Below are 15,855 nucleotides of genomic sequence, written 5' to 3'. Positions count from 1 at the left end.
GTGCATAATTACAGGAGTGATATGAGCTATAGCATAGCTGCTCCAGGCCTATCATCAGGACTAACTCTTCCAGTTTGTCGGTGCTAAATCTGCTCCGTCTTACTGGAGCACTTTTCTCTGTGCCTTTTAATTGAAGCATCTCGCAGGAGGAACACAGCCGACTATGATCTGAGCAGACGCTCAGTTTGAATGAACTAAATTCTATTTGGGAGACATAAAATGCAGTGTGAGCCTAAAGGGGAAAACCAGTTACCAATAGCACTCAATGGCAAGGTTCTTTGCAGAGCTGCCACCACCTGTGAATCAACTGAACTAGGACCTACAACTAGAAATCCTTTGAGCAATGTGGGTTCATGTTTTTGTGTGGTTTTTTTCCCTCAAATATTTCATGTAGGAATGCACACGAGGATTAATGATAACTGTAGCCAGCAGAGGCATACATCACTGTTTTCAGCTCAAATATAAAACAGGACACATTAATTGTCCAAATAAATATGTGTTAGTGAGTAACACAAAAGACTACCCGCACTGTGTAATGTAAACAATCTGAGCTAAAATGTTGTCCCACAAAGCCACAGTATGGCAGACTAACGTGCACACTCACCATGACAAAACACAAACTGTGGGCACATTAACAAACTAATAAACAGAAGTAAATAAACTGCCTATTATCCCTTTTTGTGACTATCAACCTTATTCCTGAGGGCGCTACTGTAGAAATGATTATGGGTGCAATTTCTGAGGGCTGTACCACCAAGCCAGTTCAACAGAGCCAGGCTCTCTTTGTGTGAGCTGGCTCTACAAACTCTAAAGCCTCGGTCAGAGATACCATGAAGGTGGTTATGATCTGTCTTTAACCCAGGCTTTCTGCTTCAGGCTCTGTGTGTGTGTTCTCATAAAATGAATCAAATGATCATGTCACTGCGTGATCTGACACATGATATTGACCAATCATGTGCCCCCAACTTCCGCTTTTGAAGAATATTAAAGAGAATTGCTGTAAAAAGCAACACAGTAGCTTCAACCTAGGCGAGACAGGAGTAACTACATTAATATTACTAATAATAATACTAACAAATGTGACAAACGTGACAACTGCACATTCTACAGCTGATTCTACAGTGATTTTGTAGAAGGTTTCTTTCAGAGCCTGCATGGGCAAATGGAACAGAGAACAGTGCGAGCACCAACAACCATGCAAATAAAATAAAACAATATTATTCATATTTTCAGCATCACTGATGGACTGAAGGTTGCAGATACACACATTAACTGTTACTGTAATTGCACAGTTTCCTTTGGGGGCATGTATGTAACGTCACAGCTACAGAAATAGAATGACTGTCATTCTAATTTTATAGTTAAGATTCAGCAAGTTGTATAAAGTGCATTTATAACGTATTCCCTCATCTGACAATCTGTATCGCTCATACATAAACACTGACTATAGAGTGACGTTACACAAAGCAGTAATGAAAGGCGCACTGTAAACAATTTCAAGCAGAAACTCCGAACATAACTTGAACCCAACCAGGTTAGGTCTGCTGCAGAAGTTACCACGGTGATCTAGCCAGGTTAAAAGAAGCCCCTTTTACACTGCCAGATTTTCTGCGAATGTTGGGCCCTTTTGCCGGCAAGCTGCAAGCGTTTATACACCCAGAGCCTGATTGGCAAGTTGATCCGAGGTGCCCAATTTTCCACCTCGTAGGGTAGTCATATTAGCGGTACGCTTTTTTGTTTAAACAGACCGAGGCAGCCTTCTGCAACAGAAGGGGCTGTTGAAGACTTGTGGGAGGAGCCGTTGATGACGCTGCACATGCGACCCACTGACGGTGGATAAACACAAACCTGACGGACACTGTAAAGATGAGCAACTGGGGAGACGAGGAATTGCGCGCCCTCCTTGTCCTCGCAAACTAAGAGGCCATTAACCATCAGATGACAGGAACGGTGAGGAACGGGCTGACTTACAAGAGAATTGCCGAAGGACTGACTAGCCACGGCTTCCCTCCCATGTCACTGTTTACGTCACACGCAGACCAACACATTGTTACTTGCTCACGCCCCCCATTGCCCCAAAAAAGGCGCATTCTGTATAAACAAAAAGAAGGCAATCGGCAAATTGCTGCACTCCCCGATATTGTTTTTATACTGCCAATGCTGAAAAAAAAGACTGATTGGGCTTTCCTGCAAATTTGCACAATTCCTATCTAAAAAGGGCTAGAGAGTCACCTTTGTAGGACGGAAAACTCTAGCTTTAGGCTCAACATACCTCACTAAGCCACTAATCTTGCTACGTGGTACACCCTTCTGGTGAGATATCAAAGGTGGGAGTAAGCTAGTTAATGGACTTTTTACGGTTAGTCGGTGGCTAGTCTCTGTGGCAAACAGCCAACAGCAGTTCTTTTCTAAAGTAATTCAACTTCAGTTGAGCTAATACTGTTTTTTTAACAGATATCTAACTAACGTTAAATGTCTCTGTGGAGCTCTGGCACATGTTGTACTGTCCACGTCTGTGACGTTACTAACAACCAGACTGAGCTATACTTGTTGTTTCAACAACAGTGATGAACATGCACCCAGAACAATGGGACTGTTCCTGTAACCAACAATAACCACAGTTTCAATCATCTATTGACAGAGAGCAATAGGTTGTCACCCATCCCATATAATACCAGATTGTCCTGTATTGAAAAATAAAATACACTATCCCTTACTAAATCAATGCAAGTGGTGATCTGTCCCATATTTTCGCACACACTCTAATGCATACACTATGTTGTCACGTGCTTGGAATGACATGAGAAATAATAAAACCAAAGGAGTTTCAACAGAGAGGTGTTAAATCAGAACATGCACAAGACAATGACATCTAAAATAACAGGTCTGTCACTCAACATCAGTACATGATATTTCTGTATTTACCTGTCATTCACAGCCTATGTTAGAAAATTGCCTCTTATAAAATAAACTCAGCAGCATACCTTGAATTATGTGTTACATCACTAGGTTGAGACTGTGTTACTGATTTGCCATACTTAATATAAATTGAATGCCTGAAGTAATATATTTTACAACTGCTTCAAATTACTGATATTTCTCAAGTCTGCTGCTGAATTCGGCATTATGGTTCACTCAGTAGATTTATTAAATCAGCAGTTATAAGAATTCCTGAACTGCGTCGTTAAGGCAGACGGGCGGAGCATTCGCTGGGAAACATCATATTTATTCACTTTATATGAAGCTTTACATCTGTTCTGTTTATGAGTCCTAAGAAATTATAAATAATCTTTTGGAGAAGTGTATGTTTACTGTGAGCTGGCTCGGGCACTGTTAAATTTAACGACATGTTAACGTAGCAAGGCAAGCTAATCGCTAATGTGCTTTGTTAAAAAGATAAACAACCAATGCTACAACCAGTAGCTGTCAGAGATGGCAGCGTTATGGATGCATTATCCCAACTGAGGTGTCAGTTTAGGTGAGAGGATTTGCATACTGTTACAACTGGAAAATGCTGGTTCCGGTACAATGCAGGAAGTTGCACCCATAATTTACTCATGATATCATGGGGGCTAGGAATAAGGTGGATAGAGAGTGAGGAACTGTGTATGTGCATTATGGAAAATGCCAAATTCTCTGGTTCTAGCTTTTTAAATACGATTATGTGCTGGTTTTCATTTATGACAGCAAAGTTAATACAGTATCTTTGGGTTTTGCACAGCTGGTTGCACAAAATAAGATATTTAAATATGGTAACTAAAAGGTGTGGGATAGACATTGTCACTGTTTGCTACCTTCTGTTTTATACACCAAAAGATAAAATCAAGGAAATAATCAGCAGATTAAGTGATCAGTGAAAATAATAGCTGCAGTTTTGTTAGATGCCAGGTGTACATTATACTCACACCTTTTGTTGGATACTAAACACTGTAATGTAAAGCATCAAGCCTGCGTAATCCAGAGCTCAGTTAATGTTTAATCTTTCTCACGCTTCACATTATCATCACACCTGAACGACTACAAAGCAAAGCCATTAAAATATAACTATTAGCTTACAACGTGTCAGGTTTACTGTAGGCAAGCCTAATTCTGTTTAACAACAGGCCACAGATAAGAAAAAACTTCAAGTCTCTGGTCAATGTTTGACAGATCCATGCCCTACATCGAGTGTTTTGCACCAGTCTGTCTTTCTGCATATTTGGCCCAGTTATCATCACAAACAGGGCTGCGATTGGGTCTGCATCTTGTGATGAAGGCATTAACAGTGATTCTCCAAAAGCTCTGTACACACCAAACAATCAGGGTTCCAAGGAACACCATTACCAGTAGAAGGAAGGAGTGCCAAACTGAGCATTAGCGCTGCAGCTATCAGTCGAATAATATGCTGATTGTGATCCTAATGAATCATTTCGTCGATAAAATATTACGTAGTGAAAAATGTCCGTAGTAATTCCCCACAGCCCAACATAATGTATTTAGACTGCTTGTTTTATTCAATTAAAAGTCCAAAACCAAAACATATTCAGGTAACTCTCATACGTGAAAAGGATAAGCATCAAATCATCACATTTGACGAGATGGAACCAGGAAAGTCTGCAAAGTTTTGCTTAAAAAATGACTAAAACAATTCATCATTATCAAAATAGTTGCTGGTAATTTCTCTGTAGACTGAGTAATGAAATAATGGAATAATTGTTGCAGCTCTACAGCACATTATAATGCTAACTATCATGTAGTTCAAAAAAATGGTAAAACTCATCACTCAAGGTTTATAAGGAATGAACTTAGTGGCCAGGAAAATGGAAACGTGCCATCCAATAAAACTGTCTGTACATATATACAACCTGTGTTGTTGCTGACACTACCTCAGAGTGATGATTTCTTAGGCTGTTGCTGTGGATTGCATTATATCACAACATGTTTCTGATTTTGTGTTTTTCCATATATGTAAATGAGTTTGACGAAATACCAAACACATTTCAAAAACATCTACATGTCACAAGATATGAAGATACTTTTGTCTCCCTTGTTGTCTGGGGCTGAAACTGACTGTTATTTCTTATTGAATCATCTGCTGATTGTTTTCTAGATTAACCAATTTATCTTTTTAAATATAAAATAAAATATTGAAAAATGTCCATTGCCATTTCCCAGAGCCCATTTTGACGTCTTCAAGGTGCTTGTTTTGTGCGAGCACCAGTCCAAAAGCAAAAGATATTCACTTAAGATGACACAAAACAGAAACAATGTAGTAAATCTTCACATTCGAGAATCTGAAACCACAACATGATGCTTCAAGATAACTAAGATTTCATATTAAAGTTATTTTAAAAAATAACTCAAAAATAGTTGCTTATTATTTTCCTGTCCATCCACTTAACATTTAATTATTTCACGCTTCCCTTATCATTTGTGTTTTGACAAATTTTACCAACAAAAGATAGTCATCTCTCACTCGCAGCAGAGAATCAGTGAAACTCACCACTGACATAACACTAAGATGGACCAGATTACAGACTTACAACAATTACCTTTTCTAAAGATTAGTTTTTGGCCTTTTGCTTTTATTGATAGTACAGACGAAGACTGACAAAAAAGGGCTGCATTTAAGGTCACAGCCTTAGTACATAGAGAGCTTGCTTTACCAGTAACCCACTAACACAACAGCTACAACCCATACAGTCTGTGGAGTCGGCCGTTCAGCGTGATGAGATGCCACTGAAACATTTGAAGGATGGCTATACTGCATGTCTGTAACCTCTGATGGCATTTTATGCAATGAAATGCTTCCTTTTACATGATGGGTATTGAGTGAAGTAAAAAAAACAGGTATCAAATGAAGCACTCTATTTACAGAGCTGGGTACTGTTTAAAAAAATGATACCAGTACCCTTAAAGTGATATTGATCTCAAAAAAAGAGTACTTCACTGGGCTCGACTTTACCACACTTCACAAAGTGTGGGTTGTAGCTGTTATGGTAGTGGGACAATCACATGTCCAATGAAATCTATGAACCCTTCCCATGATTGGCTATGAGAAAAACCATACAAATAGTCACTTTTTCCACATCTGGGTAAAAAAAAAAAAAAAAAAAAGGATCAAACGCAGGTATTGTTTGACTGGAGAAGTTTCAATACTACTTGGTACTAGGTTATTTCAGTTAATACCTTAAAAAGGTATCAAGTTCAAATAGCTAGCCCTGTCTGTATTGGTACTGGTATCATAATTTTATAAATGATACCTAGCCCTATTTGTCATGCATGATAGTCAGCTTTGGAAATCACCTTGGCCTGTGGGGAGCCATTTTTAACTTTTTTCTTACCTCCTAGGGATAAAATAAGTTGATTAATCAGTACTGAAAATAACCACTAGCTGCAGCCCTACAACATTTTGTACACTGGAAGGCCATATAAAATAAAACATAATATGCTTCTGAGTTGTGTCACATATAAACAAGTGAGACATTAAGTGTCATTAAATAATTTCTTCCTGGTTGGGCCGAGCCCTCACTCCACTGTTTGTTTACCAATCAGTTGAAGGAAACAACAGAGGAGGTGAAAAACCGCCTGAGGCTTTGCCTCCTCTCAAAACACACACTGACTGACTGTGATCATGATTTACAGTAGTGTCTGCATTAATCTATGTGGATCTGTCACATCTCTGTTACAGCTAGGGTTATTTGCAGTGGTGGAATGTAGCTAAGTACATTTACTCAAGTACTGTACTTTAGTACCAATTTAAGGCGCTTGTTTTTACTTATGTATTTCAACTGAATGCAACTTTAATTTTCTCCTCCACTACATCTTATCTTTACTCCACTGCATTTGTCCCCCAGCTTTACATACTCTTCAGATTACAATTTTTCATATATTTCCTGTCCAGTTAAAACAATCTATCTTCAGATGTGTTGATTTTAAATGTTAGTATTATTAACACGAAACAGTGATATTAATCAAAAAACATTATATATAATATTGAAACACTGACAGGGAACATTTTACTGCACAACGACCACTTTTACTTTTATACTTATGTACATTTTGCTGATACTTACTTTTACTTTAGTAAGGTTTTGAATGCAGGACTTTTACTTATAATGGAGTATTTTTTACAGTGCATTAGTATTTTGACTTAAATAAAAGATCTGAATACTTCTTCCACCACTTGATAGTTGGCACTTTCAATATTTGTTAGCTTATGTGTTACACTAATTACATGTCTTCAGCTGTCTGGGTCAACACTGAAACAATCTCAACAGCTGTAGTGACACATCATTTCTGTAACTCCACCTCTAATTGTTCTCCTGTTTTTTTTTTTTTCCTATGTGACTCCCTTAAAACTGTTCACCCAACTACAGTGAGGTCTGGCCAGACCAGATCATATTACAAGGCCTGTGAACGTGCAGCAACAGATGGTAGATCACAGGGGGGACAAAGGAAGAGGAGGAGAATAAGCAGACCATGAGGCACAATTATGCTCCGAACACTACACGGTCTTTGGGAGTCAGCGGTTGTCCTAAAAATTGCCATCCCATGTGATATAAGGCTGACTTTTCAGAGTGTAAAGGTGTGTTTTTGTAAGCATTGAGCACCAAAAGATCCACATCACACCTGCATTTCATTCAAACCACATGAAAGCAGAAGTAAATTCACCTCTTGCATGCGTCTTTTGGCCCTCTCCAGAGCATCTTCATAGCCTTTCTGCCTCAGCTCACTCAGGCTCTCGTAGTACTCGTCCGTGTCCTCGCTCTCGGAGAAAAGCACCTGCGAAAGGATCTTCCAGCCGCAGGTGTCCAGGGCATGACCCAGGTACACCTGCAGCTGGTAACACAGGGCGTCCGTCTCCCGCTGCGACACCCCTGAGGCACCGAAAAGGACCGACCACACGCCGGACTGCTCCTCTGGGAAGGAGGGTAAACACGGCTCCAAGTCGGAGTTGACAGCGCACAGCTGGAGGTGGGCTGCCCTCAGGTCCTGGAAGGAGAACAGTCCGGCCCAGCTGAAGTCCTCGCGGCCGGTGCTGTCACCGTCCCCCGGGTCTGCATCATCCGGAGAGATCGGGACATCCACTGGGTCCAAGATCTCGATATCTATTACTTTCGGCGTCACAATATCCCAGGAGCCTAACGTCGGGCTGACACACTCGGATGTCTTTGAACTACCGAGTTTTTTGTCCCCAGCAGCAGTCTTTGTTGTGGATTGTCCTTTAGGGACCGAATGTGGTCGAACTTTACACGCTTGGCCGTCTTTCTTCGTCGTGACAGGACTTTTTGTGCGTTTTTCTGCCACGGAGGCACCGGGGGAAGGGAGCATAACAGCGTCGAGGAGCGGGTCCAGAAGAAAAGTGGTCCGTCTCTGCACTGTTCTGTTGTGGCAGGTTATGGCGAACTTTCCCTCGATGTCGTTCCAGGCCACGATGAAGACAAATTTATGTCTTTCTTTTTCATCGAAGACTCTGGGTCGAACGGACACCCATCCGGACTCCAAGTTATCCTCCATCGTGAATGACATCTCATCAAGCCAATAATATAAAGACAAGATTAACGTTAGCTCAAAAAATTAAATCTAATGTAGAGGCGAACGGCTACTGCTAGCTGCGTTTAGCTAACGTTAGCTAGAAAAGTAAGGTTTGGCGCAGCTAAAGAGAATAAACCGACGAGCTAAATTAAGAGGTGAAACAAAGGCCGTCCAGCTTTGTTTACCAGCCGCCAGCTGCGTGTGAGCTGGAGAAAGCCCAGCTAACGTCGTTGTCCCTCCAAACGGTCGGATTTGGGATACAGACATGAAGAAGTTCAGACGACCAGATGCGCTCGAACACAGCGGCAAAGACGACGAAGGAAAGTCGGCTTCATAATGTCGGTTGTCATGACACCTGCCCGTTGACCTGCTCGCGCTCTGTAATATTAAACGATGACTGTGTCGCTCTTTGTCCGCTCACACACAATGCGGTCGCGCAGATCGGGCTCTGGATGTCACGTGTGAGCTTCTGTTTACAAGCAGGCAAGGTGCGTGCGTGTTGTCAAATCCGGGGAGGGATTTAACTGGTGCACCCTCCCCCCCCAGGCCACGCAGTGGGGCGTTCAAGATCCATGATGACAGTCGGAAATACCAGAGTTAGCAGAGGCGTTCGTGTCTTTTTTCCCTCGTCTAGACAATTTTGTGCAGTCCTTCTGGAGCGATGCGGTGTTGGCTACAGTCCAGGGAGACTGAGTCAAATATGGTGCTGTGACTGGGGACGTTTTTCATACACAAATGTAGATAATTTAAGATCAAACCTTGTTCGATTCATTGGAGTTAAAATTCTTGATTTAGTCACTGAAACTTGTTAAAGCCAAAAAAGCATTCATTACTAAGTATTAAGTTAATTTGAGATAGCCCTGTTTTTTGTTTTGATGAACAGGACTTAAAAATGTGCCTTGTTTGTTTGTTTCTATTTAGTTCAATAAAGAGAAAAAAAAGATAAATAAAACTAGGACATCAGGGTTTTTTTCAATACATACTGGCTTATAATTATCAAAATATGATTATAAGTTTAATTTCATTTTTTTGGTAATTTTTTTTCCTTTTTTTAAACTTGCCCAATGTGTCCTGCATTTCTACATTATCATATATACATACATCTCAATTGTGGGATCAATAAAGGTGTATCTTATCTCTTATCTTATCTTATCAAAAGACAGTTCCCTAAAAAAATATGTAAAATGCTGTGAATTTGGAGAGACCCTATGTCTTTATATATATATCTGTGTACCTTAATTCCTAAATGGCCACTAGTATTTTGTTCTTTTTTTGGTCATTTTTTTGTCTTTCATTATTATTTATTTCTGTCTTGCAGTTTGTTTAGCTGTATTAATAATGTAGCCTAATCTGTATTCAAATGTCATATGACGTGACTTTTTTTTTTATACCATAAATTAAATTTTAAAAAGGCATTTATATCTTTTACTCATGTAAAAGAATATACTCTGTTACTAGAAGTATTAACATCAACATATTCTTATAGTGCTAAGAGTAATGTTGTTTATTTGTTTTGTTTTTTAATTAAATAATGCACAATGTATTATTGCCAAGAACCTGAATCATGAGTATAGTCTGTTGTTACTGGCTGTGATGTGTGTTTTGCTGTGCATATGTGTCTAAAAAGGTTGTTATTACCACGCCATTTATTGTCATTTGTGTTATTTATTGGTTGTAAGAAAAGGCAGGCACGTGAGCAGCAAGCTACAATTTTCGTCTTTCTGCCCCTGTTGAATCATACAACTGTTCAAAGATTACAGTTTATATTTTGCTATATGTCGTGTTGAAATATCGTGAAGTGATCATAACGATGAAATCTGTGTTACTATTTAGTTGTTAAAGCACATATATTTCTATCAGATAGACGGGCCAGTAAGAAAACCATCAACTTTGAAACACGCAGTTTAAGCGCATATTTTTCCTATGTAACGTGAAGGCAGCACATAAATCCGTTTACTGGGATAGTTTTTAAATCAAATGACAGGCAGAGGTTTAAAATAAATTCGCATCAGTTTGCTTTTTGTTAATTGTTTTTTCTGTAATTTAATGATTTTAATTAAATTATTCGTCTACTTTCATATATTTTCTCTTCACTTTCTATAAATCGCTCTCTCTCAGTCTCTGTCCCCTCCAGACGTGCACGAGGAGCATAAACATCTGCACGTGGGCAAATTTATGACGCAAGCGCGCAGAGAACGTGACGACGGCTGGATGCAAATTTGCGAATCCTACCTTGGTGAGAAAAATGACCCGCCCTACTCTCCCTATGATTGGCTAGTACTCGTTGCCCCGTTGGTTGGATTGGTTAGGTTAAGGCAAGAGGAGAGTGATTGGTTAAGATCCGAGTAGCATGTCAGTGTAAGCCAATCAGAGGCAGAGTAAGGCGGGCCATTCCTTACCACCTCACGGAGCCCTTATATCAAAGACAGTTGATTATATACTATACTACTTATAGTACTTACAGTATATACCATATTATATGATATTATATGTTATATTCTACGGCACTGCCACCTCGGATTCGCAAATTTGTACTCGGCAAGCCGTCTAGGACAAAAAACATTAAATTATTTAAATAACGGAAAATATCTTCCAATGTTTTTTAAAGAAACATAGTCATAGGCTATTCATTCCTGTTCCTGTGGACCTGATGATGTAATACCATTACGCTTACTTTATATAGCCTATATTATATTTTATACAACAGTTAGTTGTATAAAAGTTTTTAGTTAATTAACCAACTGTCACTACATTGACGCAAACTGACACTAGAGCGTTACACCAAGAAAATGGATATTTTCCCCATTTCCCACACAAATTATGAGTGGTCGTCAGGAGAGGACGAGGAAAAGGAAAGTCAGGACTCTTCTGTGCAGACCTCCAGGTGTGTTTGAGTCCGGCCGTGCCAACATCCAGGTTTGCCAACGTTTCAGCAGCCGAACTGTCCTAAGTACGAAGTTACACAGCTGCAGCTCAATGTAAATACAAAGTAGCTTGTGAGGTCCTGGCGTGTGTGCTGCGTTGCCTGGCAACAGAATGGGGGAACTGTTTTTTTCGCGGAGCTACATAACATAGGCTACTTAAATAATTTATTTCATCACCTTTTGTTAACATTTCCTTACTCAGCGTTGCTGTTTAAGCTGTTGTTGAACTGTTGTATAAAACGGCTGTAATTGTCTTCACAGCCGAGACAATAACATCATAACTGCCTCTCGTGTGATATTGCTTAAATATATTTTATTTCTCCAGAGATATTTGTTGTAACATTGGATTAGTTCTTCTCTAAAGTGTGTGTGTGTGTGTGTGTGTGTGAGAGAGAGAGAGAGAGAGAGAGAGAGAGAGAGAGAGAGAGAGAGAGCCCTGACACATTTCCACTATTACTGCTTAAAAAAAAAAAAGAAAACACACACACACACACACACACACACACACACACACACACACAGTTTTTACACACCAGGATGTGTTGTGTGACCCCTCTCTGCATTTTTCTTCTAGCCCGATAAATCCGAAAATTGTAAAACAATGTGTTCACCCTGAAACTGCAAATTAGATGCTGTTTTCTCTAGATGAATTATAATGCCTGCAGAGCAGTAGGCCTATATGTTTTTACTTGTAGTTTCCTGTCTTTGAACGGGGTCCTCTGGTGGAAGTTTTCGTGAGCCAAAAAGCATGCTGAAAGGTGAAAGATTTTAAATGTTGTTCACTGGGTGAAGGCAATACATTATATCTACTAAAATAAGTCTGTCATTCGGGTAATACCACATCCTAATATTTCCGCTTAGCGAACTGAGCAGAAAAAGATATGTCAGCTGAATAAAAACAGGAATCACAATTTGATCTCAATTCGAGTATGACACAAAAAACACGTGAATCATAGCTTCAATTATTTCTGGTAGAAAAATAAGAGAAATAACATAGACTGTAACTATGTCTGAGTAGGCTTTGCTGTTGCAGTTTAGTACCTCCTAAAATTCTTTGTGTTTTCATCCACTAGATGGCAGCAACGCTGTTTGTCAAGTCTGTCTTCTTACGACCCAGAGAACAAGAGATGAGCACTGCTATAATCTGTATTTTTGACATAATGAAAAACTCTAAATAATTGAATAAATGTGGCAGAATGAAAACATATGAAAACCACACTGACCTCCTGAACTGACAGAGATGTTAAAGACAAACTATCAGATTCAGTTAAAACTTCATATTTTCCATTCTGTTTCATCTAATCAGTTCTGTTTCATCCATGCATTCAGTTTATTTATGGGGGGAAAGTAGCCCAGTCCTATCATATCTTCACACCAGAACATATTGAGTAACATTTTCCCACACCAGGACAAATCAAAAAACTTCAAAAGACTGTGTTCACATGTTTGTCACAGTTAAAAAATAAATTAGCAGCTGTTTTTAGAGCAATGTTTGTTTCTGTTTAATGTTTCTGCCCATTAAATGGTTAGAGTATATATTATGGCTGCATTCAAGGGCTTAAGTGTATTTCAATTTTAGATCCCAAGAGGTTTTTTTTAAGTGTAAAGATATTTTTTTAAAAGTTGAAAAACAAATGTCAGTGTAAACATGTTTCCTGCATTTGGATGGTGGAAGGTTTCATGAGTCAAAGAGCATATTGAATGGGGAGAGATTTTAAATGTTGTTCACTGGGTGAAGCTCATGCATTATTTCTAGTAAAAGAAGTCCGTCACTCAGTTAACTGTGCAGACACAATACACCAACTGAATAAATACAGGAATCATTATACCCTTTGGACATCCAGTATAAAACACACACAAGTAAATCGTAAGTTTAAGTTTAAGTTTAAGTTTATTTACTTTATTAATCCCCCTGAGGGGAAATTCAGTGTTTTCACTCTTGCTTGTCAATTACACACAGGTCCGAAAGACACACACATGCACAAACAGGACCTATACATGCACAAAGTGGAGAGATGTCAGAGTGAGGGGGCTGCCCTTGGTGAGGCGCCCCGAGCAGTTGGGGGGTTCGGTGCCTTGCTCAAGGGCACCTCAGCGGTGCCCAGGAGGTGAACTGGCACCTCTCCAGCCACCAGTCCACGCTCCATATTTTGCTCTGGACGGGGACTCGAGCAGGCGACCCTCCAGTTCCCAACCCAAGTCCCTATGGACTGAGCTACTGCTGCCCCCCTAAACTTTATAAATGTTCTCTGGCATAAGAATAAGAGCAAAAACAATGTCTAGGTTTGGTTGGTTAATTGTTAATAATATTAATAAAACCTACATTGGTTTAAAATCAATTTAAGTCATAATAAACAGTTTAATATCGGCGCTACACTGGGGCTAGGGGGTGCTATAGCCCCGTCAAAAATCTGTGTAGCCCCAGTTAAGCCCCTCAAGCATTCATTCATTCATTCATCTTCTAACCGTTTCATCCTCTTGAGGGGTCGAAGGGGGGCTGGAGCCTATCCCAGCTGACATCGGGCAAGAGGCAGGGTACACCCTGGACAGGTTGCCAGACTATTGCAGGGCTGACACATAGAGACAGACAACCATTCACGCTCACATTTACACCTACGGACAATTTAGAGTTATCATGTCTTTGGACTGTGGGAGGAAGCCAGAGTGCCCGGAGAGAACCCACGCTGACACGGGGAGAACATGCAAACTCTCTTGCTGTGAGGCGACAGTGCTAACCACCACACCAACGTGCCACCCCTCCCCTCAAGCATTTTATTTTATATTTTATAATATATATTTTTAAGATAAAAAACATTAAAAAGTTCACAAGTAGCCATTCTGTTCCAATGCAATCCCCGCTTGCATGTTTGTGCTGTGCCTGTACCCCACTGATTGGTGAACCATAAACTATGTGTGATGAGATGATGAGAGCTGCTGTTAATTTGGTCTAATATGTGTCTGCTGTATCAGGTTGCAGCAGGGGGCCTTTCATCCAAGAGCAGTACAACCTCTGCAGCAGACTCCACTCCTGCTGTAAGACAGCGAGACAGGAGAGAATCTCATTGTCCACTGACCACCCCAAAGTCTGTCCAGGTTAGTTTTATTCCCTGTATGTAACATCTCATGCAATGTCACTGTTTGTGTTGTGCCTCTCAAAGTTATTGTGCTTGTGTCTATTTAATATACATGTGGAGAAAACTTCTGAAGATGCATCATCTAAGACATCACCCTCTTTACTTTATTTAATGCGGCGGAGAAAAAAAAATCTAAGATGAGACACACTACAGATGCTACCACTGCTTTCACCTCAGCAGAGTCTTTTCAGATTAGTTCTTTTCCTGTAATATTTTCTGTCACTGCATATGTTGCGTTTCTAGGTGTTATTCTTTTTGTCAATGTATTATACAGATTGAAAGTTTCTCTGAAGACATATCGTCTCCTGCAACTCCCTCTTCACCTGCTTTAATGCAGCAGACAATGCTTGTAGAGAGAGGGACATCCCCAGAATCTATCCAAGTTACTCCCATTCCTCTAAGTAAAATTTACTGTAATGTCACTGTATGTATTACATTTCTATATGTTAATCACTTTGTCTATCTAATTTACACAGATGGATATTGTCTCTGAAGACAGAACTTCTATTGCACCTCCCTTCTCACCTGCTGTCTTGCGGCGGAAATTACGTGGTAGGAGAGGGACCTTTCAGAGGAGAAACACCACAGATGCTGTCACTGCTTTGAGAGTCTGCACAGGCTAGTCCCTTTCCTGTAAACATCTTATGTAATCTCACTGTAGTAGTAGTAGTAGTATATTACATTTATAAATGTTGTTCTACTTGTCTATTTAATGTACAGATGGAGATTTTGTCTGAAGAAAGATCTGCTGCTGCACTTCTGTTTTTAGCTGCTATATTGAAGTGGAAGAGACTCCACAAAAGAAATCTTCAGAGGCTAAAGTACCATGCAGCACGGGGACAATACAGTAAACTGCCACATCTCATTGCGGCAGCCCCAGAACTTTATGATTTGGTCGTAGCAGAAGTCATGAAACACATAAAAAAAGAATGTGCAAAGGTGACACATCTTGCCTTTGGCTCAGTCTTACATAACACCTCCATCCAGTCCCTAAATATTTTCAGTTGGGAAGACAAAGGGCTCTAGTTTCCCAGTGCAGCGCAGGGTGGCGAACCCCACGCAGAGCTAGTTTCGAGCAGCGCAACCTGAGGCGCGCTCAGTTTGGTAGTTTGGCAGACCGAGGTGCGTTGAGATGGGTGTGGTGGCGCAGCAGGGGGAGGTGTCGACAGATCCAGCTTGGCACAGTGACAGTTTCTTGCCAAAAGGCTTCGCCAAAGGTGTGCTAAAAGCTCGCCATCTGAAACCAGGTCTACTGTCAGTGCAGCCGGTGTAAGCCGAAG

The 15,855-nt window shown here is 40.3% G+C and overlaps 1 protein-coding gene across 1 annotated transcript in view; it reads right to left on the bottom strand.

The window, feature by feature from the left end:
- jmy (junction mediating and regulatory protein, p53 cofactor) overlaps window positions 1-8,996 on the bottom strand; it is a 41,771-nt gene extending 32,775 nt beyond the window's left edge. The window contains exon 1 of the mRNA XM_049604369.1: window positions 7,654-8,996. Coding sequence (XP_049460326.1) covers window positions 7,654-8,511 — 858 coding nt within the window. The 5' untranslated portion in view covers window positions 8,512-8,996. The remainder of the gene's footprint in view (window positions 1-7,653) is intronic.
- Between the last annotated feature and the right edge of the window lie 6,859 nt (window positions 8,997-15,855).

The sequence above is a fragment of the Epinephelus fuscoguttatus genome, linkage group LG18 (assembly GCF_011397635.1).
Source record: "Epinephelus fuscoguttatus linkage group LG18, E.fuscoguttatus.final_Chr_v1".
In the NCBI taxonomy this organism is placed as follows: domain Eukaryota; kingdom Metazoa; phylum Chordata; class Actinopteri; order Perciformes; family Serranidae; genus Epinephelus; species Epinephelus fuscoguttatus.
The sequence above is the reverse complement of the archived record's forward strand: the minus strand, read 5'-3'. Positions and strand labels throughout refer to the sequence as shown.